The 23082-nt window shown below is 34.8% G+C and overlaps 1 protein-coding gene across 1 annotated transcript in view; it reads left to right on the forward strand.

Annotated features, from left to right (window-relative positions):
- Positions 1-9362: 9362 nt before the first annotated feature.
- LOC136028980 (RNA polymerase II-associated factor 1 homolog) overlaps positions 9363-23082 on the forward strand; it is a 35917-nt gene continuing 22197 nt past the window's right edge. Inside the window, exons 1-3 of the mRNA XM_065706977.1 lie at positions 9363-9464; positions 19681-19773; positions 22441-22635. Coding sequence (XP_065563049.1) covers positions 9424-9464; positions 19681-19773; positions 22441-22635 — 329 coding nt within the window. The 5' untranslated portion in view covers positions 9363-9423. The remainder of the gene's footprint in view (positions 9465-19680; positions 19774-22440; positions 22636-23082) is intronic.

Consider the following 23082-nt stretch of genomic DNA (forward strand, 5'->3'; position numbering starts at 1 on the left):
TTATTGGACGATTTTGATTAAAAAAAAGGGGGGAGGAGGCCTAGTTCCCTCCAATTTTTGGCTACTTAAAAATCAAACAGATTTTTTATTTTTTTACCAACGTTTTTGTTAATAAGAAACGTACGTACCTTATGAATTAACTTACGTAACGAACTTCTATATTTGAGTATATTTATTACGTATATGAGGGGGTTCGCCCCCTCGTCAATATCTCGCTCTTTACACTAAAGCTTGAATTTTGTCCCAAATCTTTGAGAATCACCCGTAGAATGAATACTTGAAATTAATAAAGTACTTTAGCGTAAAGAGTGAGGTGTTTAGGAGGAGATAAACTCCTCGTATGTGTAATAATTGCTGTTCGCTTTAAGGTTTAATGCTGCTCCTTACTTTCAGTTGAAAAAACTTCTTCATATTTATTTTTTAATTGTTTTTTCTTTTTTTAATAATGTTAGAAAATTCTGCACCCCCTTCATGGTATTTCTTTTCCTCTAAGGAAATATCTTTTCGTGTAGCTCCCTTACTCCCCCCCCCCCCAACCAAAAGAAAATCCTGAAAATGTCTGTACACTTCCCAATAACCATTACTGTATGTAAACACGGGTCAAAGGTTTTAACTCGCAGCCCCTCCCCTGGATGCTGTGGGGGATTAAGTCGTCCCCAGGAAGACGTAGTTATTAGGTTATCGACTAAGCTGAACAGAAAGGCTGTCTCAAAATTCTGATCCGGCAACTAGAAAAAAGTCTGCGTGGGAAGAGGCATAAGTGCCCTCCAATTTTTTTGGTCACTTAAAAGGGGCACCAGAACTATTAATTTTCCGCTAGAAGGAGCCCTCTCGCGCAATTTAGGACCACTGGGTCGACACGGTCACCCCTGGGAAAAACATTTTTGTAGATAGGAGCTTGAAACTTTTATAGTAGGGTTCGCTGATACGCTGAGTCTGATGGTGGGATTTTCGTTAAGATTCTATGACTTTTAGGGGGTGTCCCTCCTATTTTCTAAAATAAGGCAAATTTTCTCAGGCTCGTAACTTTTGATGGGTTAGACTAAACTTCATGAAACTTAAATATTCAAAATCAGCATTAAAATGCGATTCTTTTGATGTAACTATCGGTAGCAAAATTCTGTTTTTAGAGTTTCGGTTGCTATTGAGCCGGGTCGCTCCTTACTACAGTTCGTTTCCACGAACTGTTTGATTCATAAAAAGGGAACTAATAAAAAAAATTGACCTTTTTGTTTCCTACTACCAGTATTTCAAAACAAACAACTTTAAAAGGAAGTGTATCTCTTCGAAAAAAAGAAAATAAATGTGAAAGGATCTCAAATGCCAAAAAGTATCAAGTCACAATCTTCTATTTTTGCAAAGGTTAATGGCTATTTGGAAAAGTTTTGCTCTTTAGGGAGAGCCTTTACAATCTGAAGATAGACTTAGGAATATAATGTTGAATTTTTAAAGAATATTGCCACAGTTGGGAGTTGTCCTCCCTTCAGTGCCCATCAGAGACGTTTGTTGTAAATATATCGCAACCTGGGAGTAAAATTATCCTATTCCTTGAGAAACCAGAATCTGGAGATCGCCAGCGTATTCTTTGCCTACCCCCTCGTTAGTTCAGGCCTTTGAAATCAGCTAGCTGGATTTATGGATCGGGTCGGTCGAGAGATTGTGAATATATTTCAACTGGTATAGGTAGCACCAAGTCGATTCGCACTCATTCGGAGCGATATCGTATGAGAAAGGAGGCTATGCACCTAAGGCGGGGCTAACGGTATCGCCCTTAAAAGACCGTGGGTGGAAAAAAATCGTAACATTCGCCTTGTTTTCTCTTTTCCGATACAATTTTACATGTTGAGGTGTTCCGGGGAGGTTGTCTGAGAGATTTTTCTTTAAGGGGGGGGGGCAAGGGAGAATTGTTGATGGAAGTCTAGAACTCTATTTTCATTGTGATTCCAAATATGTTTAAGCTCAGCAAATTAAAAGCTACCAACCAGAAATAACGAGATTATGAAAGTTAGATAAGACACTCCTAAGGCAGAGTCAACGGTATCGCCCTTAAAAAGACCGTGGGCGGAAAAAAATCGTAACATTCGCCTTACTTTCTCTTTTCTGACAAAATTTTACATGTTAAGGTGTTCCGGGGAGGTTGTCTGGGAAATTTTTCTTTAAGGGGGGGGGCAAGGGAGAACTGTTGATGGAAGTCCAGAACTCTATTTCCATTGTGATTCCAAATATGTTTAAGCTCAGCAAATTAAAGGCTACCAACCAGAAATAACGAGAGTATGAAAGTTAGATAAGACGATCCTAAGGCAGAGTCAACAGTATCGCCCTTAAAAATGACCGTGGGCGGAAAAAATTCGTAACATTCACCTTACTTTCTCTTTTCTGACAAAATTTTACATGTTAAGGTATTCCGGGGAGGTTGTCTGGGAAATTTTTCTTTAAGGGGGGGGGATAAGGGAGAACTGTTGATGAAGCTCAGGACTCTATTTTCATTGTGATTCTAAATATGCTTAAGCTCAGCAAATTAAAAGCTACAAAACAGAAATAACGAAAGTTAGATAAGATGTTTAATTTCAACAGATATCTATCTCAAGCCCCGAAGGACAGAATTCCCATTTCGGAGTCATAAAACGATAAAAATAGCCCAATAATTAAAAAACTGGCTAAACAATGCCAAATACAACAAAATCAGAAAGGCAAAGCCATACATTAGTCAAAAAAAAAATTAAGCGGCAAAATGTCAGAAAGTTAAAAGGGTAAAAACTAAAACAAAGTTAGAAAAGAGTGAGATAAAATTAGCATTGAAAAGGTTTAAAAAGAACATATAAACAAAGGGGAGGGAACAAAAGAATCAAACGAAGATAAAACTTGTGTATCACTAGTTCCAAAGAAAAAAAAAGGAAAACTAGCGGTTTACTTTATCAGTAATGAAGTGGACAAAGGATTTTTCATACCTGGGGGTTAAGCAACGGATGGGGGACAAGGTAGGAACGGGTTCAGAAACAGTAAGTGGCAGGCGGTGTCTAGATAGGGAGTTTCTTTTGGGGAAAATGTTCTCCGTGCGAAGATTTAATATTGCATTTTTTGCAAAGCGGAGGCACAATGTTCCTCTCCTGTGCTCAAGAGTTTCCAGCTTGGCCTTTTTTAGAAGGAGCGAGTATAGTACCTTAACTTCTTTAAAAATTATTCTCAGGGCTCTTTTTTGAATAGATTCAATTTTATCTTATTCATCATGGGAGTTGTCAGTATGCCAAACTGGACATGCATATTCAAGATGCGGGCGGACAAAGGAAGTACAGATCCGTAAAGAATGGGAAGGGGAACGTTAAATTTATTCAAGAGCTTAAGGAGAGCCATGGACGCATTAGCTTTATGGACAATATTTTCAACGCGATTATTCCACTTTAAATTAGAGGGAATCGTAACCCCAAGTAATTTAAAGGAAGATATAGAAGTATCTGGGGGATAGACGTGAGGTTTTAAGGAAACGTATTGGCATTATCATAGATTTAGAGGGGTTTACTGTCATGTCCAAGACTGCAGCGTCATCTGCAACACCATTGAGGATATTCATAGGGCTGCTTACTAAGTTTTGGTGGCAGGTTTGAACAACCGGTAGGTCATACACAAATTTCCATCTGTCGGGAAATTCCTTAGCGAAGTTATTTGTCATAACAGAAAAAAGGAGGAGACTTAGAAGAGTACTTTGGGGTACTCCATTGTAGACAGGGAGGGAGACTAGAATAATGATTTGGATATTTGACTACCTATGACCTATTTGATAAAAGGGAGGCAACAAATTTAACCAGGAAAGGATCATTATTGAAATCAGTTACAAAGTTTCTCAACTAAAATATTGTGATTTACAGGGTTAAATATTTTTGTAGGTCAATGGAAATTAAACTTTGCCAGCAATTAGGTTTTTCGAGAATTTTCCCAATTGAGTCAATAAGAAAAACAAGGTAATGGGAAATAGAAGTGGATTGGATGTTCCCGAATGGCGTCGGGTCAGTAAAAGGTTGGATTTTCTCATTTAGCCAATCTGCAAGGAATCCTTCATATAGTTCAGAGACTAGAGAAGTGAGTGAAATAGGACGAACACCTTCAACCAGGTTTTCCATCTTTCTTTTTTAAGTGGTTTATGAAACCCTGTTTCCAAATCCGCGGATATTGACTCAGTAATATCATTGAAAATAACAGACAAGGACTTTGAGAGAAAGTCACTGAAAGTACTAATAAGAGGAAACGGGATATCTAAAGGGCAGACACTTGTTTTTCGTAGTTTCCCAATTTTTCTTTCGATCTGAGACGGAGATATGGAGGGGAAAGCAGGTGGGAGAACATCAGTAGGTAGTTGATAAGACTATGCCAGAAGCCTCTGGACGATAGAAGCAAGGAACTTGTTAAGATTATTAGCAGTAACTTTCAGGGATTCAGGTAGGTTGAAATCAAGCTGGTCTAGACTCCTACCACACAACTTTTTTACCAATTTTCGGGTTTGTTGGTAAACAATTCTTTGACATTGTTCTTGTACTATGATCGGGCAGATTTACGTATTTCCTTTTTAATTGCTTTTACTAGTTTATTAGCTTCATCCAGTTCACTGTTTCAGAAACGATTCAATTTTTTCTAGTTAGCACTTTTATGGGTTGATTAATGACGGGTTTGTCACTGGAACACTTTTTAAATCTTTTTTCTGGGAAAGAAATTAGATATTTATCGTTTTCCTTTTTGTGAAAGGTAGTGATTTTTTCATCAAGATCATGCAAATTATAAGTATCAGACCAATCCTCAGCACTCAGCCACGTTCTAAAAGAAAGAAGACCGGCATTTTGAAGGGGGTAGAAAGAGCCATAAGCTACTGAGAATGTATGCTTAAAATTAAAAGAGGGAGATAGGAGGAGGGAAAAATAACTCTCACCCAATTGAGTCAAAGCTGAGGGGGGACTAAAAATTCAGATTAGTTAGGATGGCATATAGAGAGGTATTTCGCCAAGTTGTTGGTATTTTAACTATTTGCTTAACTTTTAGAGAAGAGCAAATTGAATTCACTAACCAAACAGTTCATTGACGTCACTAACCAGAAAAAGTCCGGTTTTTGGGTACTTTTAACTAACAAAATCAGTACTGGTCTGCAACTGCTGGAGAAATTTGCGCTTTGCATCAATATTTTGGTTTGGCGAGTAATAGGAGACAGCTATTGCAATGATGTTATAGGGACGGTGGAGTAGGGGTAGGTTTGGGGATAGTCAGAAATGGATAACGTCGTCTGAGGGGCTGGGTCGACCGGACATGCGTACTTATCTGGGACGGAGGAGACTTTCAAGGGAGGGATTTCTAAGGTATACTGCTCTGCATTGGGTATCCAGGAGATAAGACCAGAAGTCGACTGGAACACAAACCAGGGGAGGAGGGGGTTGTGAAATTATGTCCCACTACCAGAAAAGAGGTAAAATCAGAGGGGCCATTTAGGGGTGTTGGTGCTAGTTGGGTCTATATCCCCGCCCTGACTTTAGGATCGGTCCCAAAAGCGGGCCCGTATTCTAGAAATGCTTATCAAGATGGTCCTAAAACGAAAGTTCTCTGAGGTTAACACAATGAAAGTGATACGAGAAAATTCCAGGAGAATTACCTAAGAATCCTGAGTGTCTTAATTTCCATGAACCTTATGATATTAGCAATAAAGAAAGTGCAGACACTACACAAATCAGAATACCAAAATAACGACAATTATTGAAAATAACATTCCAGTTAAAGGAAATTAGATAAGGCACCAAATTGCTAAATAGGCTGCAGGAAACAAAATTTTCGGCTGTTGTGCTTGACAAAACCAGAGACGTATCAGATTTCTGATTAGATACTTATGTGACTGCAAAATGAAAGAAAGGACTCAAAGCTACTTTCATATCGAGAAACAATATGCAGAAAGTCAGCCTATGCTCACTGACCATCAAATACGGAAGGCAAGACTCAGCTTGTTGGATTGAGTTGCACAATGCTGTGGTGGAGCCAATATCATGAACAGCCACTTTTCAGACTTTTAAGCACGCACTGAAACACTTGTACTACTTGCGATCTACATTTACTCCCATACCAACAAGCTTAAACTTGTGTTGGGTTAATGCTTTCAGAATTTAAGGCGAATGGTATATTCTATCTTCTCCTTTCTTCAAGAATTCTCCGTTTTGTCCTGAATAGCAATCTGCACTACCAAGTGTATTCTAATTCTCATAGAGCTGCTGGCATAACTGTTCTTTAACTAGAGAAACTCTACTAAAAGATGGACACACTGGAACAAAGTGCTGAATAGATATGACAATATTTTGGGAATTTTATCTATTAATCGAGAAATCAAAACATCTAGTAATGGAGAATTGGCAGCTAAGGCCTAGGGACTCGGAGCCAGAATGTATACATTTGACTTTATATATATGCTCTGTCTGGCAGCAAAAATATTGTGTGTCACAGCTCTTGTTCTGACCAGCTTCAGCTGGTAAACAAAGTTTTTGTTTTCTAAGGCTACCGGTCTTATTGCAGCTACACGATACAAAGTGACAGATGCTTGAACCGCCATAGCTTTTGATAAATCTTCCAGAGAGCAGAAGAATTTTACATGGAGTGCGGCCTTGCAGAAAACATTTGGTAGAATTTGAAGAATTATAATTTTCATCTAGACACCCAAAGCTTCATAGCAAGAAGCTCCAGGGGTGTAATTTGCTATGGGGAAGCGGGGGGGAATGGAACTTCCCCTCTCAGACCTCGGTCTGCCCCCCCCCCCCCCCCCAGCTGAAGTTCAGTTTCTTTCAAAATTTGTCAAAACTATGATAAACCTACATAATTCAAGCATCAACAGAAACAGATAAGTTTTATTATACAATTTACCTTTATAGTACTATAAAGTACTTTATAGTACTTTTATGGTACCAAACGGCTTATTTTTAGTTTTTAATATCATTTTCATTTAATTTTGGAAAATTGACTCCAAATTTGCCCCTCCCCCAGGATTCTGACAAAGCTACGCCACTGAGTAGCTCCTGCATGCCTGACTTTGCATTCAGGTCTACTTAAGGCCTAATCGATCTTGCTGGAGTTAGCAAAGCATTTAAAGTCGTTTTGTGATGGGATTATTTTCTTACGATAGACAGACTGTGCTGAGGGTTGCTTCTTGAATTCTCTCCTACTGTTGGGGTTAATCTCTGCGTTAGATATAGAGATAATTACAAACTTGAGATACTTCACACAATTTATATTCACGTTTTCATCTCAAGGCATTTAAAGTTTTGTTATAAGCTTATTTCCAAAAAAAATTGGTGACACAGTGCAGGGAGTTTGGAATCTAAGAAAAGAGTGGCTTTTGGGAAAAATGTTTCTAGATTTTCAGTTTGAGGGTTTTGTAGTAAGGGTTTCGGGGGAACAGAGATGCTAGTAAGATACCTTCGACAAAGTTTCAAATCTCATAAAGGTTAAGATGTGATTCTACCTAAAAAGTGTCATTTGAAGCCTGGACTTATGATATTAAGCCTAAACTAGTTTAATAAGAACTCTTAATAATGTAAATATGGATAGTAATGTTTTCTCCCCGTATTCCTAAATATGGCACATAAGCTTTGGCTAGTTGTTTGAATGCAGCTCTACAAAAAGTTGTTCAACTTCAAGAAAATTTTCACTTGTACTAAGATATGATCTTTTCGTTTCACGCTAGTTCTTTGACAAATTAATATCCAGTTTTGTTGCTAATTCTTTAAAAAGTCTAAGTCATATGTATCATATTAATTGTTTCTATATCTCACGCAGCTAAGTTGCCAGTATAGAACATTCTTAAATAACCCTTTTTCCTGATGTGAACCTTTCAAGGAAAAAGGGTTTTATGTCCAACGTTGCTTTTGTTAGGGAGCTTAATAAGCCGTCTTGAGCACATTGATTGCAGCGCTTTCTTTTGATGGAAAGCAAGTGCTTCCACCATGCCCAGTACTGAGTATCCTTGAGACTTGTTAAGAAGTTCTAATGAAAATACTAACAAAAATTGTTTATTTTTATAATTTGAAAAATAACTATGTAAGGTTTCGAAAAACTGCAAATACGCTAATACACTACAATAAACTAAATTACAGAAGAAAAATCATTGACAAACTGACTAGACAATATTGGGCCCGCCCATACAACTCTGTTATGGAGCCCCGGTTCGCACTCAATTTATGATAATTCTTCGTCCCCAACACGCACTTACTGACAAGGGTGTAATTTACTATGGGGCAGGAGGGCAAATGCCTTCTCCAGACCCAAGTTTGTCCCCCAGACCTCAGTTTGCCCCACAGTTGAAATTTAGTCTCTGAAAAAAATCTTGTCAAAATTCAGATTAGCATGCATAATTAAAGTATCCGAAGAAACAGGTCAGTTTTTTTTAATATATCTTTGCCTTATATCTTAATATATCTTGGTAATATATGACCTATTTTTCAATGAAATTTTCACTTGATTTAGGAAAATTGGCTCCAACTTTGACCAAATTACTCCATTGTTTACTGAGTATATTTGCTTTTGTTTACAATATTGTTTACAATAGCTATTGTTTACAATAGCTGAGATTATGAAACGCAAATAAAATGAGGAGATCGAACCTATTAGTAGACATGAAAACAGCTATTGAATACCAAATTGTTTTGGTATTCTTTTATCAAAGAACTTCGTGTGCGATCTCTTCTAGTGATTGGAGTATTTTTTTTCAGTTTGCGAACTTATATAGATCATTGAAAAACATCTATAATGTCTTAGCTTATAAATGGGTTCACTCACCTAACATTTTAGGCAGAGAGACTCTTTTAGGCTTTGGACACTTGTTCTCCTTATAATTCGATTTAACTTGTTGGTCAACTAACATTGAATTAATTGTTTATTAGTGCAAATGTCTAAGTTTATGAATTGAATCAATCACCTTGCCTGACACTCATTGAGTGAGAGGCAAATCTGGCATTAACCCCCTTGTTAGGATTGTATGAAAATGATGATAGTTGATTTGTTAATAGATAAGTCTATCTATTATCCGTCCATGCGTCATAGTCATATAACCTTTAGTCCGTCCATAGTCATAGAAGCTATAGTTTGCCAAGTGTTTGTCCCCCCCCCGTCCAGGATTTTGACCAAATTACGCCATTGCTTACTGATTTCAATAGCGAAGATTATGAAGCACAAATAAAATGAACAGATCAGACCTATTAGTAGACATGAAAACAGCTATACAATACCAAACATATCTGTTGTTTTCCTTTTTTTGCATCACTGCTATTTTCTGATTTATTATCAGACATCATTCCCCTTGTATGCAAGATTGAAGTTTACGAACGTAGGTTATATAGATCATTGAAGAACAAGAAGAAAATATTGTCCTGTTTTTTTTTTGTGTGTGTGTAATAAGCAGTCTAGTTCAATATTATGACTATACAGAGTTCAAGATCCAAACAAGTCGAAAAAAGGTTTTTGTTTTTCCTTTATTATTAGCCTAATATTTTTTTGTTTGCATCACAGTAAGGATAACTTATGCCATTCTGATAGATAATTCTAATATAGGCTAGTTCAAACCAATTTAGAGCTTTAAGGTCCCTCAAACCATTAATGAGCTTTTGTAATCTTTATACTCTATGAATGAAACCTGAAGAAATAGCCTATGTGTAGCCTACTGCTGAACTGAAGCATGAGGTAAGTGTTCCAAGCTTCATGCCTTTCCTCTACCCTCAAACCCAAGAATAGGCTCAGAATCTTCATGATCTCTTGGGAAGGTATTTTTAAATACCTAACTCCATTCCTTCCTCGCCAAAGGTTGCTGACCTTTTACAATAGAAATGTTGAGAAATGGATTCATTAGGCCACCTCACATTGAATCACATTGGCCAGTAAACTAGGGTGGTGTTGAACCACTTGCAGAGAGTCTTGCTGGGGTATAAACTTCATTAAGATCTGGCAGCATCTTAGGTCAGCTTCCAGCAGAGGGGAGGGGGATCCAGTATTTTCTTTAGGGGGGGGGTACATAATAAGTTGCTTGGATAAACTTGCAAACAAAGATATGCCTCCAATTTAAAGAGAACATTGACAATTATGCATCATAGGTAGGTAGTAGAAATGGTCATAAATTTAATCCAAAATCTGGTGATGGTTAAATTTGTTATAAATTTGTTAAAATTAAAATGGAATAAAAATAATGGGTAAAATTCTAGTGAATTGACTTCTTGCTATCTTGGAAAGGGTTTAGGTTAGGAAAATAAAACTTTCAGGGATGGGTCTACAGGCTAAAGTATGTCACAGGAAGGTATTTTAAAGTACCCACCTCTGCTCCTTTTCCCTCTAGAGGGCCCTGAAATTTACCTATTGAAATTTTGACAAAACAACATTTTACCTTAATTTTTGGTTACCAGTTGCTTTTTCTCTGCCTTTAGTTCTGAAAATGCAATTCCTGTTATTTGAGTAGAATTTTGAGCCATATCAATGTTTTTTTTTTCAGAATTTAGGAAATGTATTTGCATAACTTTAAAACCTTATAAAATGGAATTGAGCAAAGTTATGAAACTGAAAACAATTTTGTTGTGCTTCAATTAAGCAGAAGATCTATTTTGCAAGGTTTCACTTTTATAACACACATATTTTTAAAGGTCATCAAATGTCAGGGCCCTCTAGAGGGAGAAGGAGTAGAGGTAGTTGCTTCAAAATACCTTCCCAGGATATACTTTAGTCTGAAGGTTTATCCCTGAAAGTTTTATTTTCCTAACCTAAACCCTTTCTGAGATAGCAAGAAGTCAATTAACTAGAATTTTACTACTTCTGGCCACTATAGCCACTAAATAAAAAATTGGTCTTAAACCATCTTTTGGTTCATGCACTCCTTGTGACTTTTGTATAGCTCAAACCATTTAGTATGATGCTTAACTTTATGGTATTGCTTAGTAACTATGATAGTAATGAAGATTAGGAAATGAGGATAAATATACAACTTGTATGTTTGTCAAAGATATATTAAACATTAAATACTTGTTCTTTTAGGAATGTAACAAGAAAAACAGAACAAAGAGATAGAAATGCATAGAAGACATTTAAAACAAGGTTTTTAAGTATAGGCAATAAAGTATTAACTAGTCACTGTTTGAAGATAGTGTTTTAATAAACTGGTGTCAACTTTGAAAAAATCTAAAAAATTCAATAATCAAAATTTTACTTTTCATAACAATGCAGTGTATCTTTCCATGTTTTAAAGTTCAATATATTTTGCTTAAATTACAGAATTCATACTTTTATAAGAAAAGTTTACTTCTCAATTTCTACTCCTGCCATATGTATTTATTACATAGTCAATGTCTACCTCAATATTTTGGTGAATGTTTGTAATGGCTAGTCTTGTCAGTTTAGAAATCTTTGCTAGTATTTCCTAATATTTGAGTAAAGATCAAAATCATCAGAAAAATATGAACTCTAATAAAGATGCATGTAGGTATTTGCTTCAAACTAAGTATATGAGTCAAAATACTCCTTAAAAAACAAATTATTATGTGTTTATTTATTTTTTTTATTTGATAGGTATAGATTAGTGATTTAAATTCTCAGGGTTTTAAGCTGTGGTAGATTTCTAATTAGTTGTTTTATAATTTTGAGATTTTCATATATTCATTCAAATGTTTAAATCTTGATACAACTGTTGAGTGCAAAAATAAAAGTTTGAAATTTGACTAAGATTTAGCATTAAGTAAGAGAATTGTCCTGTAAAAATTTTGATTTATAAACAACTAATTGTAGAAATATGATTGGATGGCATGTATCAAAGTAAGTATAAAAATCCTTAGCTGTATATATAGCAGTTTAGACAATTTAATGGACAAATATATGCAATCCCTATACAAAACATAACTATATTTGTGACTGGTTGATATGGGGAAGGTGAGAAATTCTGAAGTGATATTGTAGTTGTATTCTGTTTCTATGGTTAACTCAAGTTGCATGAATTTCTACTTTTTATCAGCATTTTATTAGTAAATGTGTGAAAAAAAAAATATCAATACCATTCCACTGATTCAAAATGAGAATTCAGAGACCCATCTATACCAGTTAGGTAAAAAAATAAAAAATAAACACATAGTCATTTAACTTGGTTTATAAACAATTTTTTGAAAATTTTTTCTTTTTTAAATGACTACTCTAACCTTAGAACAAGTATTTTGACTCATACACTTAGTTTTAAATACAAACTTTGATGAAAGCTCTAAAGAGTTTGGCCTTTACTTTAATGGTTTAGGATGATCAGAGGAGATGGTATGTCATATAATGCAGACCTTTAATTAGATGAAAATGGGTAGTTAAGTGGCCGCCATTTCCTCACCAAAATCCAAAACTTAAATTAATAATTTTTACATTTCTCATACATTTACTTTCTATTGTCTAGATTGGATTAATCAAATTTGAAATCCTGTATATTCTTGAATTAGTTCAGTGACCAGAGTTAATTAAGAGATCAATAGTTAGATAAGGATATGAAGTATTATGGTCTACTGACCTAGTTTTAGAACATTTATTTATTGAGTCAGTTTGGATTATAAGAATGTTGGTTTTGAGAGAGCATTTTAAGCATATTGGCAGTGCTCTGGAGGCATCTTAGGCAACAAGGAGAAGAGGGGAGGAACCCACTGCAAGGGTCATATGTACCTGCTGGTATTTAGTTACCCTTAAATTGCAAGGAATATGTGAGTGGGCCCTTATGCTTCCCTTGTTCCTGGACAGACTTGATATTTAAAGAAGTGACCTTGACTTATTTCCTAATAATAAAAACCTATGCTGCAATATACAGTCTGTTATTTTAGACTTGCTGTATTAATATTGTTGCATACTTGAGATGGACAGTAAGCTCATTTAAAATCCTGTATTAAGATTTTTGTTATGTGCAGTTTTTCCAAAAAAAGACATTATGAAAGCAAAAAGACCTTATGGACAGAGTGATAATGTTTTGGAAATGATCAAATTGTTATAGACTTGTGATGACAATAAGGTTGCTTTGTCTACTTTCCTTATTTTTGAGCCAGAAGAAGTCCCCTCAATCCCAGGTGAAAGTACTGTGATCTGTTACATGCAAGACTACAGAAGTGTGTAACAAATTAGACATTCTGATAGAGCAAAACTTCTTGAAAAGTAAACCAGTAACTGCTGAATATATTTCCAAACCATCCTATCCTGTGGTTGTCAAAAATCTATCAAGTAACCTAGCCAAACCGGAACCAAGGAACAACTTCCTAGAACAAGAGTGTGGTGATGTTAGCTCAAAAATTGTTGAGCTAAAGTGCACCCCAGGTGACTGTAAAGTTATCACTGCATCCAAATGCGATGCTTATGCAATAGAGAATGTGCTTAGTAGCTCTAGCTACAAGCACAAGAAGGTTAAAAGTCCTTCTCACTTCAGAATAATTAGACATGTCCCAAATGATCTGACTTCTAATGATGTCAAGTCTCTTGTGCCAAATTGTAGTGAAGAAAAGCAAAGTGGCTCTACCAGATCTTTCAAACTGAAATTTGAAATAAATGAGGATTTACTACAAGCAATGATGTTCCCATTAGTGATTAGTTTCTAACAATTCTCCATTCAAGAGTTTTTGTTTCTACACCTTTGATTTTATAAGTGCCAATCATATAGAAATATTTCAAGTATATGTATAAACGAAATTTGTTGTTCTGTCTAAAACAATCCCCTGCCAGAAACAAAAAAAATGTGCTCTTTGCAAATCAAACAGTCACCCATGTTACAGTTACAAATACCATATTGCAGGCAAATCTAGTTCAAAATGAGATTCAGATGCCAAATTTAGTCATGGAATATTAATGCAAAAGTTACCAATAGAATCGCAATGCTTTTGCAGTTCTTGCAGTCCCACGACCTAGTCCTGATTCAGGAGCATTTCCTGTCAGAAGACTGCCAAATCCTGTTACCACTATTTTCAAGTTTTTATCTCTTCTTTTGTAGTGCAGTTGTGAGACCACAAGGCGGACCATCTGGCAGTCTTGGTATCCTATCCTGATTCCCTTGCAAGCTATTAGCAGAGACTGATTACTTTATTGCCACTAAGCTTGAAAATAATGTAGTAATTAACGTTTATCTCCATACAAATTATAACAACGAACAGTCTGATTCACGATTTGCGTCTACCTGCAAGCTTTTAGGCAGGTTCCTTAAAAAAGTTACCTCTAAATCTGTTATTATCAGTGGAGATTTTAATGTAAATATAACAAACACAATGTCTCCCCAATCACAAATCTTTTGGGGCTGCATTCCTCCCGACTATTGTGTATGGCCACTTTTCATATAAGAATGACAACTTTTCATATATTGGGCAGCTTTCCTCAATTTCTAACTTAGATCATGTTGTTGCTTTGTTTGACACTCATGAGGTCAAAGTTTTAAAAGAAGGTTTCTACTCTGACCACCTTTCTATCTCTACTTTCTTTTAGTCATCCTCACCTATGGCTCAAAACACAGAATCAAACTGGTTTTCCTAATTAGATTGGAAAAATGTGTCAAGTGAGTCCTTCAGTTAAGTCTGTGACAAGATGCTGAACAAAATCAAAGTGCCTTTCAATCTTTTATGCAATCATGCCGTGCTGCCACAAAGTGAAAAGAACCCCTCAGTTGAGCTCACTTCCTAGGCACAAATAAATCACGCGCCAAAATGTGCTGAAAGAAAAAATGCCCTCTTCAAAGTGTTCATAAAAAGTCTCAGCTAAAGGATTGGTCAAAAAATAGAGATCCAGTGAATTCAGCCAAGCTATGGTTTTTTATATGGAATGATTGTGATTGCCCAAGAGATATAACTAGAGGCTCCATACAAAACGGAAATTTAACAAGGAACTGAAAAACTACAAGTTAATGCTGATCCAGAAAAATGTAATCTGTATTGCTGAAGACCTCTACAAACTCTGGAAGTACAGTAAGCCTACCAAAGCCCAGAGTGCTAATGTGCCTGAAAAAAATGGATCGAATATTTTGTAAGGGAGTTCAGTGCTCTCAACAAAAACATAGAGTTTTTTTTTGAAAAACAGCATGACCTTATTCTTTAAGATAAGATAAAATCTTTCCTGGTTGTGTTGCCAAGTGCTGTGCACTCTTTGATTCAAAAACTAAAGAAAAAATCTTCCTCTGGTGTTCTATTTCAGCAAGGTACCTGCAACTTGTTCTTTAATTGAACAACATTTAGCACTACTGTTTTAAATGATCCTTGTTTGTGGTGTAGTCCCTTTGTATTTTTGTATCAGACAAGTAACTCCCATCCTTACAAGGGCAAAAAAGATACTTCTCTGTGCAATTCTCATTGCCCCATTACCATCTCATGTACTACTTTCAAGCTCTTTGAGTCTTTTTTAACAAGAGATATTGAAGAAATTGTTCTGCTCCTCCTTGTCAGTTTGGGTACCAGCAAGGCATAGATAGAGAGTATTCTCTCTTTCTACTTATAAATGTGCTGAAGGATATTGAAGAAAGAGGTGATTTCTTGGTCTTATGTGCACTCAATGTTGCAAGAGCTTTTGACTTGTGTATATTTTCGCAGGTTTTGCTTGAGACCCTTTTGAAAGATACTTATGCTGTGGTAATCACTTGTTTAAGATACATGTATAGAAATCTGAAGGCTGGAATTAAAGATGGTAGTCAACTATTTCTGACTCTGAAAGGTGTACGCCAAGGAGCTCTGACTTCTCCAGTTTTGTTTAATAATTATGTTACTGGAGCTCAGGATAAGCTGAACTGTACTTTTATCTTCAAAGGAGTTGATCTTTTGTTAGTTATGTTTGCAGATGACCTACTAAACCTTTCCTGCACTTTTCAAGGATGCTCTTCAACAAACACATTGGGTTGAGCTTTAATACTGATAAAACAGTTATTCTACCATTCAACTATAAAGGGAACAGAGATTCAATAAGTCTATCCAGTTCTGAGGTTTCTTTTGCTAGCAGCCTTACTTACCTTACTTTACTTTCAGCCAACCTGAAAGACAATGTAAACCTGGCACTTAAAAGTTATGCCAGTAAGATCTGGGCTGTGTATGCCTCCCTGACTTCAAACGTTTTATATCTAAGTAGAGTTCACTGTTCTCAGTTATATAATAGCCCAACAGCTCCTCACTTACTTGCCCTTGCTCCTGTTTGGTCTTCACTTAGTTATGGCAAGAGAAATTCACTTCATCTCCTTTACTTTAAATTTGCAAAGTATTTAGTGGAAATTCCCAATTGGATAAGTAACTCTTCTCTTCAAAGAAAGTATCAATTGGTAAACCCAGCTGGAGTTATTGAGAAGCGCAAATGTGATTTCACTACCAAATGCCAGAAGTCTTCCCATCTTTGGTTATTTCTGTTTGTCTCTTGTTTATAGTTGTAAAAGTATGTTTTTATTTCTGTTGTCTCTTTTTTTTGTTGTTTTTTTTTTGTTGATTTTCACATGGCTTCTGTTGTTGGTTTAAGTATCTTTCTATAGAGTTTTGAAATAATAAATGTGGGGCAACCTTTGGTTTGGGGTATTTTGGAGATAGGTAATGGTGATCTTACTCATAAACAACTGAGCTAAATAAGCCAGTTCATCAACTGGTATGTTCTAGTGCTCAAGCACCACCATCTACAGATCTGACTGGTGTTCTTTGGTTTTGGTCATGATCTGTTTTGCAGTTTGTACTGACTTCTCATCAAATATTTATGCCAGATGTTTTGTGGTCAGTACCCCATGTATTTGTTAAAAAAATAGAGCAAACCATAGGCTTGACTTGTTACAAAATGACAAGACAAGCCAAAATACTGATTGGCACAACAATAACAAATAAACTGCATAGGCTGACCACATTACAACAATAAGGAAATACACCAGAATACACAAAGAGACGAATTCATGAAAGTTGTTTTAGAAGCACTGAGTAAAACAAATACTACAAATGCCATCAATGTTATGCTTCTGTATACTGCCCTTCATAAAAGGAGGTTCCAACCAAAGTTATTTTAAAAGCTGTAACATTGTTTCTTGAGACAAGATTGTCAGGTAACATGTTCTGTGCTTTAATGGACCAATTTACTAAAGAACCCTTTCCAGCCTATCTTGAAACCCTTTCCTGATACAATTTTAATGATTTTTGCCATATGGGTGAATAATGGCTAAACTGAATTTTGAAATCTCTTACCTGTTTTGATGGAAACCAAGGCCTGCTGTCTGATGTAAGAATTTTGGCATGCCATATCTGACAAAATTTGATTTTTAGTGTTATAAGTGCCTAGCATGTTTTAGAGTGGTGCTAATTGGGAGGGGGGATATTTGTCTCCTAGATTTCAACAATTTTGTTATTTCTTGGAAAAATATCCTTTTTTGGTATGTTCATTAAAGAAAAAAAATGCCCCCCCCCAAGATTTTGAAAAGTACATTTACCCCCCTTCCTCTGGCGATATGCTCATAGTGATTTTGTACACTTTTATAAATCTGCTGTAGTCAAAGGTGCCTGGATACTATTTCTATGAGCTCAAGCATGTCAGCCCTAAATGGGTATGGGGTAGTCAGTATTATCTTTGCTTTGATTATCTGCCATGTTAGCACAAGTAAAAAAGTTTCCAGTCATGCTTTTTATATTTTATGCAATGTTAGGCTAGAATAAAATCATCCTGAATATGCCTAGACATGATGGATTTAGTTGCCCCTGCATGTTATTTTTGTAATCTGAGGATTATTGCCCAATCATCCTTCAAAACTAGTCCATTCAGCTCTGTCAGTTATCACAATTGTTCTATTATTTAAATATAGAAGTATTGCTTTTGTGATGATTATTTGGCAAATTATTTTGTTTTTGATGATTAGCTGCAGTTCTCTGTTGCTCCTATGATTTGCTTGATTGCTATCATGCATTAGGACATATTTAAGAAAGCTGGGCACTGCAAATTAAGATTTTTGTTTTTGGTGTAACAAAACTTGCAGACTTAATAAACATGCAAACTTGATAAAGCCTTCCAACTGGGGATTCTAATCATGGGAAGTATATGATTTGTATGCCCAAATTCTGGATTGCTATAATAATTCTTTGCAGTCTTGGTGGAGTACTTTGTGTACCTTTAGGTTTCTTTAGTAAAATTCTTAGGTCTTATAGTCTATTGTTGCTGCAACTTTTTTTTCATTCTAGTCAAAAAATGAGCTAGGATGAGTGTATTCTGGCCTGACACTATAAAAGACATAGACCATATGATTAGTAAATGTAACCACTGCCAAAGTGGTAAGTGAGGTAAGCCAACAGAAAGCAGGAGATAACACAAACAAATTCAAAATTGAGAGAGTGAGTAATGGTCAAACGTAACAACCAGATATGTCATACTCCATAACCAGTTCAATTGTTTGCATTGTCTTGGTCTTACTTGTGGAAGGTAAATATTGTTACTGTTGTGTCCGCCCCTATCCTCTCAGTGATTACAACACCTAAAAACAAGAACAAAGCCAATCTTAATTTTAAGTGTCACCTACACATTGTAGAGAAAATAAGCTTGGCTTCTGCCCTCTGCAATTGCCTACACTTTAATTGTTTATTAACAACCAAATTGGAAATATTTTAAGCTACCATATACTAATAAAACCAAAACCATAAAGCCAAGAAATTTGGCCGTTCGGTTCCAAAGGACATCCTATCCCCTCAGGTAGCCCTTCTTGTGGCTGTTATTCTTTACCAATCTTGTCTCAAAAAAAAAAAAAAAAAAAAATCAGTCATTATAATTTTCTCTTACAAAAACATCATTAATACATAAAAGACAAAATATCAACAAAAGTTATAATGATGGCACTTTTTAAATTTATAATTTTTTCCCTTTCCATTTTACTTTACCTATTTAAACTACAAAAATACTCAAAGAAAAATTTCACTACATACAAAAATGGCAGTGCCGTTTTACTCAATTACATTCTCAAACACAAATCATATTTTTTTAGTCTTTAATATAAATTTTCAGTAGTCATAAGGTTATTCGAAGGTTTAGTGTTACATAGATATTAACATCATCTAAAAAGTTTTATTCAGAGTTTCAAAAAAGGCTTGTTTGTAGTTAGGCCCTTTCCTTATTCTTGTGTATTTATTTTGATGTTTAATTTTATTTTTGTCATAGGGGGAGTTTTTCTTTTCGTGTTTCTTCTTACTTTTTTCTTTGTTACTTTGTTTGTTTTCCTGTATGATTAATATGAAACAATTTGTTATTATTGTTAAATGTATATTGGAACTGTTGTTCCTGAATTCAGTTCTAAGTTTTCTTGAAATAGAAAAATAATATATATGGATTAAATTCTACTTTAACATTAAAATTTACTTAAATTTTTACGTAGATTTTACTTCTACATTAAATTTTACTTTATCTGACAAAATATAATTTCACTCACTAAAAAAAAAAAAAAAAAAAAAAAAAAAAATAAAAAATGAAAAGATTATAGTATACTTTGTATAACTGCAAATAGAGGAAACAGGGTTTCAATCTCTCCTTTCAGAAAGGACCAAAGGAATTTTCAGCAAAGTTTAGAAAATCTGCCCATAATATCATACTTTTCTGGAAGTTCAGTCCCCCTCTTTTCCTGAAAAGTACTGATTCTTTCCCCAAAATTTGGACCTGTGTGCACCAATGCTGTTGTGGCTAAAATAAGTAACAAAGCATCAAGTAATTTCATTTTTTTTCTAGGACTGATATTGTATGTCGAGTTAAGTACTCTAACAACTTACCTGATATTCCATTTGACCTCAAGTTCATCTCTTATCCATTTGCCTCCAATAGGTAGGTCTAGTATTTTTCTTATTATGTGTGGGAACAATGTTGAATTGCATGGTTATCATAATGTGTACAAGAATTTCTTCTGCTGATTTCATGGGATCAAGCAGGATAGTTGACTTCAAAGGTGTCAAGCTAGAGGGAGGGATCCTGAAAGTTTAGTTAGACCAATCACAAGTGCCAATTATTCTGTAATTGTGCCAAGGATAAAAGATGGGCAAATGCAATAAAAAAGAAAACAAGAAAAGTGGCAACTTTATTCTTACAGCATACAATGATTGATATAGTGATAATTGATTATAGCTCACAGTTAAAAGATAGTACACTAATACTTTGTGGCTTACAATTTACTTTCCTGTGTGACACTACTACCTGAGACAACCTGGAATATGAAACCTTAACTTTTTATCAATGAATTTAAGATAAAATCATGACAAAAGTCTATGCACCTCAAAGGGAGCTGAACAGAAGCCATTTTCAAGGACTTTTAAAGCTATTGATGTAAAGGCAATATGACTACGGATTCATTGTGAGGGGGGTTGTGGGTTGAGTGAGCATTTCAAACGTTTAGTTAATGATTTTCAATATGAAGGGATAGGAATAGGTGGGAAAATAAACTAGGTTTCACCAACATTTACATGAAAGTTAGGATCTGTTGGGCTTCCTCTCTTTTTTGTTTTATTCTGATTCCCTTTTCTATGGCATTTAGGAAGACATTCAGCATGAAGAAAAATAGAAGTATTTTAAATGTTTTTTTCATGCAAAAGCATAATTCAAAAACCATCAAACGGTTTATTTTAGTAATTAAATTGAAAAAAAATTGAACAAAAGTAAAGAGCAACATTAAAATTTAAAATAAGTAGAAATTATCATATGTACAATGATGCCTACCACTTACAATGCAATAAAAATCTAGCCAGTTGTTTATACAAATGTTCTATTTTTGATTCCCTCTCAAAACATTTGGACTGAAAATTTTACATATTTAAAACAAATGACAATAAAAAAGCTTCTGGAGGCAATGCAAAAAAAAACTTTGTTGCGTTGTTCCTGTGTTACAACATTCATTCTTGAACCTATTGCAGAAAGATTTCAAACTGTAGCATAAAGTCAAAGGCTGGGGGGGGGGGAACAGCTTCCCTCATATACAGGTCAATTTCTGTTCGTTTTCCAGTTTTAACGTTACTCTTTACTTCCACTTGAAAAAAAATATATCTTTTTTTTATTTGTGTTCTTTTTTTGGTTTCTGATTGTTTAGTATATTTCAGGTCTTTTCTTCTAGGAAATTGATTCTATATTTTTCAATCTTTCTCATTCGAATGACTATGTAAACTTTTAATCTTGTTCCATGATTTGCAACAATGAGGACTTAGGACAAAAAGACAAAGAGGGGGGGGGCAACACCTTATTCTAACTGCTCAATTCTTCTCCTTTTCTGTTTTCTTCAAACTGTAATCTAAGTCACCTAAAATCTTAATTGCAACTATGTCTTAGCATACGATAGGAAAACATCCATTGACGTTAGTAAGATATTTTTAGAGTGACTTTAACCATATTTCTAGTTATATAGAAATATATGATATAGTCACTTTTATTGCTGCTATACTGCCTGTTTGCCATTGGCTGACTATTTTTGTAACTATTCTTGGTGCACTAATTAGTTAACAAAAATGTAATGGTGCTGATAAGTCATATAATACTGGATGGCAGATAGCTGGAATTCTTTTATGCTCATAAATATACTGGTATATATATATATATATATATATATATATATATATATATATATATATATATATATATATATATATATATATATATATATATATATATATATATATATATATAGATGTTCGAATTTTGAATTGTTCAAAAGTAGAAGAAAGTAAAACATTTGTACCTAAAACTGCATTTTAAATTGTTGATTTATTAATAAGCATGCACAACCATACGTTTAAGAGATTTTGGGTGATTCCTTAAAATACATGTCAAGAATTTTGTTGAACGTCACTTATTCCCAGCTCTTATCAAGATTATCTGTAACACAGTATGTTTTTTATAAATCTCCCTGTTTACATGTAACACTTGTTTTCCATTGGGATCTCTTTCTTCAAAATCAGTCAAAAAATTATCAGGACACATGAAAGCCATTCGTATTTTTTATTGCGAAGTCTTAACGTTTTTATCAGTGTCCTCTTCCGAAAAAAAAATCCCACTGCATGGCTAGTTTTTTTCTCAAAAGAACAAAATAATTTAGGATTTCGTTCCTAAGGCGAGACTTATTGTGCAAGTAAGAAGTTTGGATTTGAGTATGCTTCAGATTTTAAGAGACACAGATAATGGTTATTTTGATATCCATGAAATTAAATGCCATTATTACGAAGCGGTGATGTGCGGTAGGGAAATTTATAATTAAGAGACTGCATGATTGCAGTTCAATAATGGGGAGATGCATAAACGCAGTATCATACCAGTTGGCTGCAAGGAGGGGACTTGGCGTTTGCAAATGTATTCGAATGTATAATCAATTAAATTCATCGAGAATGGAGTGGGTTTTAGTTTTCTTCGAATTTAAATCGGAACTATGAAGTAGAAACAGTATTGCCCCCTACCCCCCCAAAAATGAATTTGTCCCATCAGTAATATTAGTATAATTCTATCTTTCTTCCCTAGATTTATCAAATATAAACAAACAAGTCTAGAAAGAAGCTACAAATATGATGTACTAGCAGAACATGATCTGGGCGTGGCCATCGACTTGGTTACTAATAATCCTAACATAGTAACAGATACAAATGCAAAATTGGATCCGGCTGATGAAAGATTGTTTGAGGAAGACAGTATTCACACCCCACAAGATTCAAAAAGGTATTTTCTATTATAGTCTTAAAGGCTTAGATTTAAAGACGTTAGTTTATTGATGATTTTTTTTTTTTTTTTTTACACAACACTGAGTACAGTATTAAGCAATTAAGACAAAAACAAAAGTGAAGCAATCAATACAGCGTAATCACGTTATGCAACGTAAGTACTCACGTGATTTGTTAGGAAAAATGGTATAAGGATTAGAATCCGGTATAAGGATTAGATGATGAGATCTAAGGATCTCGTCATCAGCTGTGATAACAGTTCCAAAGAAGCTCAAAGCAATTTTTAGAATATCTTTTTTGCGAATTTAATTTTAAAATGATACACTTCAATATTTTTGCATCATTAGGATATAAATAGGAAATAAAATCTATGAGAAAATTTCAAATACCCTGTGTGCATAGTGTACCCTGCACAAGTTTCAATAGCCTATCTAAGAAACAAGAA

This window comes from Artemia franciscana, chromosome 7 (assembly GCF_032884065.1).
Source record: "Artemia franciscana chromosome 7, ASM3288406v1, whole genome shotgun sequence".
In the NCBI taxonomy this organism is placed as follows: Eukaryota; Metazoa; Arthropoda; class Branchiopoda; order Anostraca; family Artemiidae; genus Artemia; species Artemia franciscana.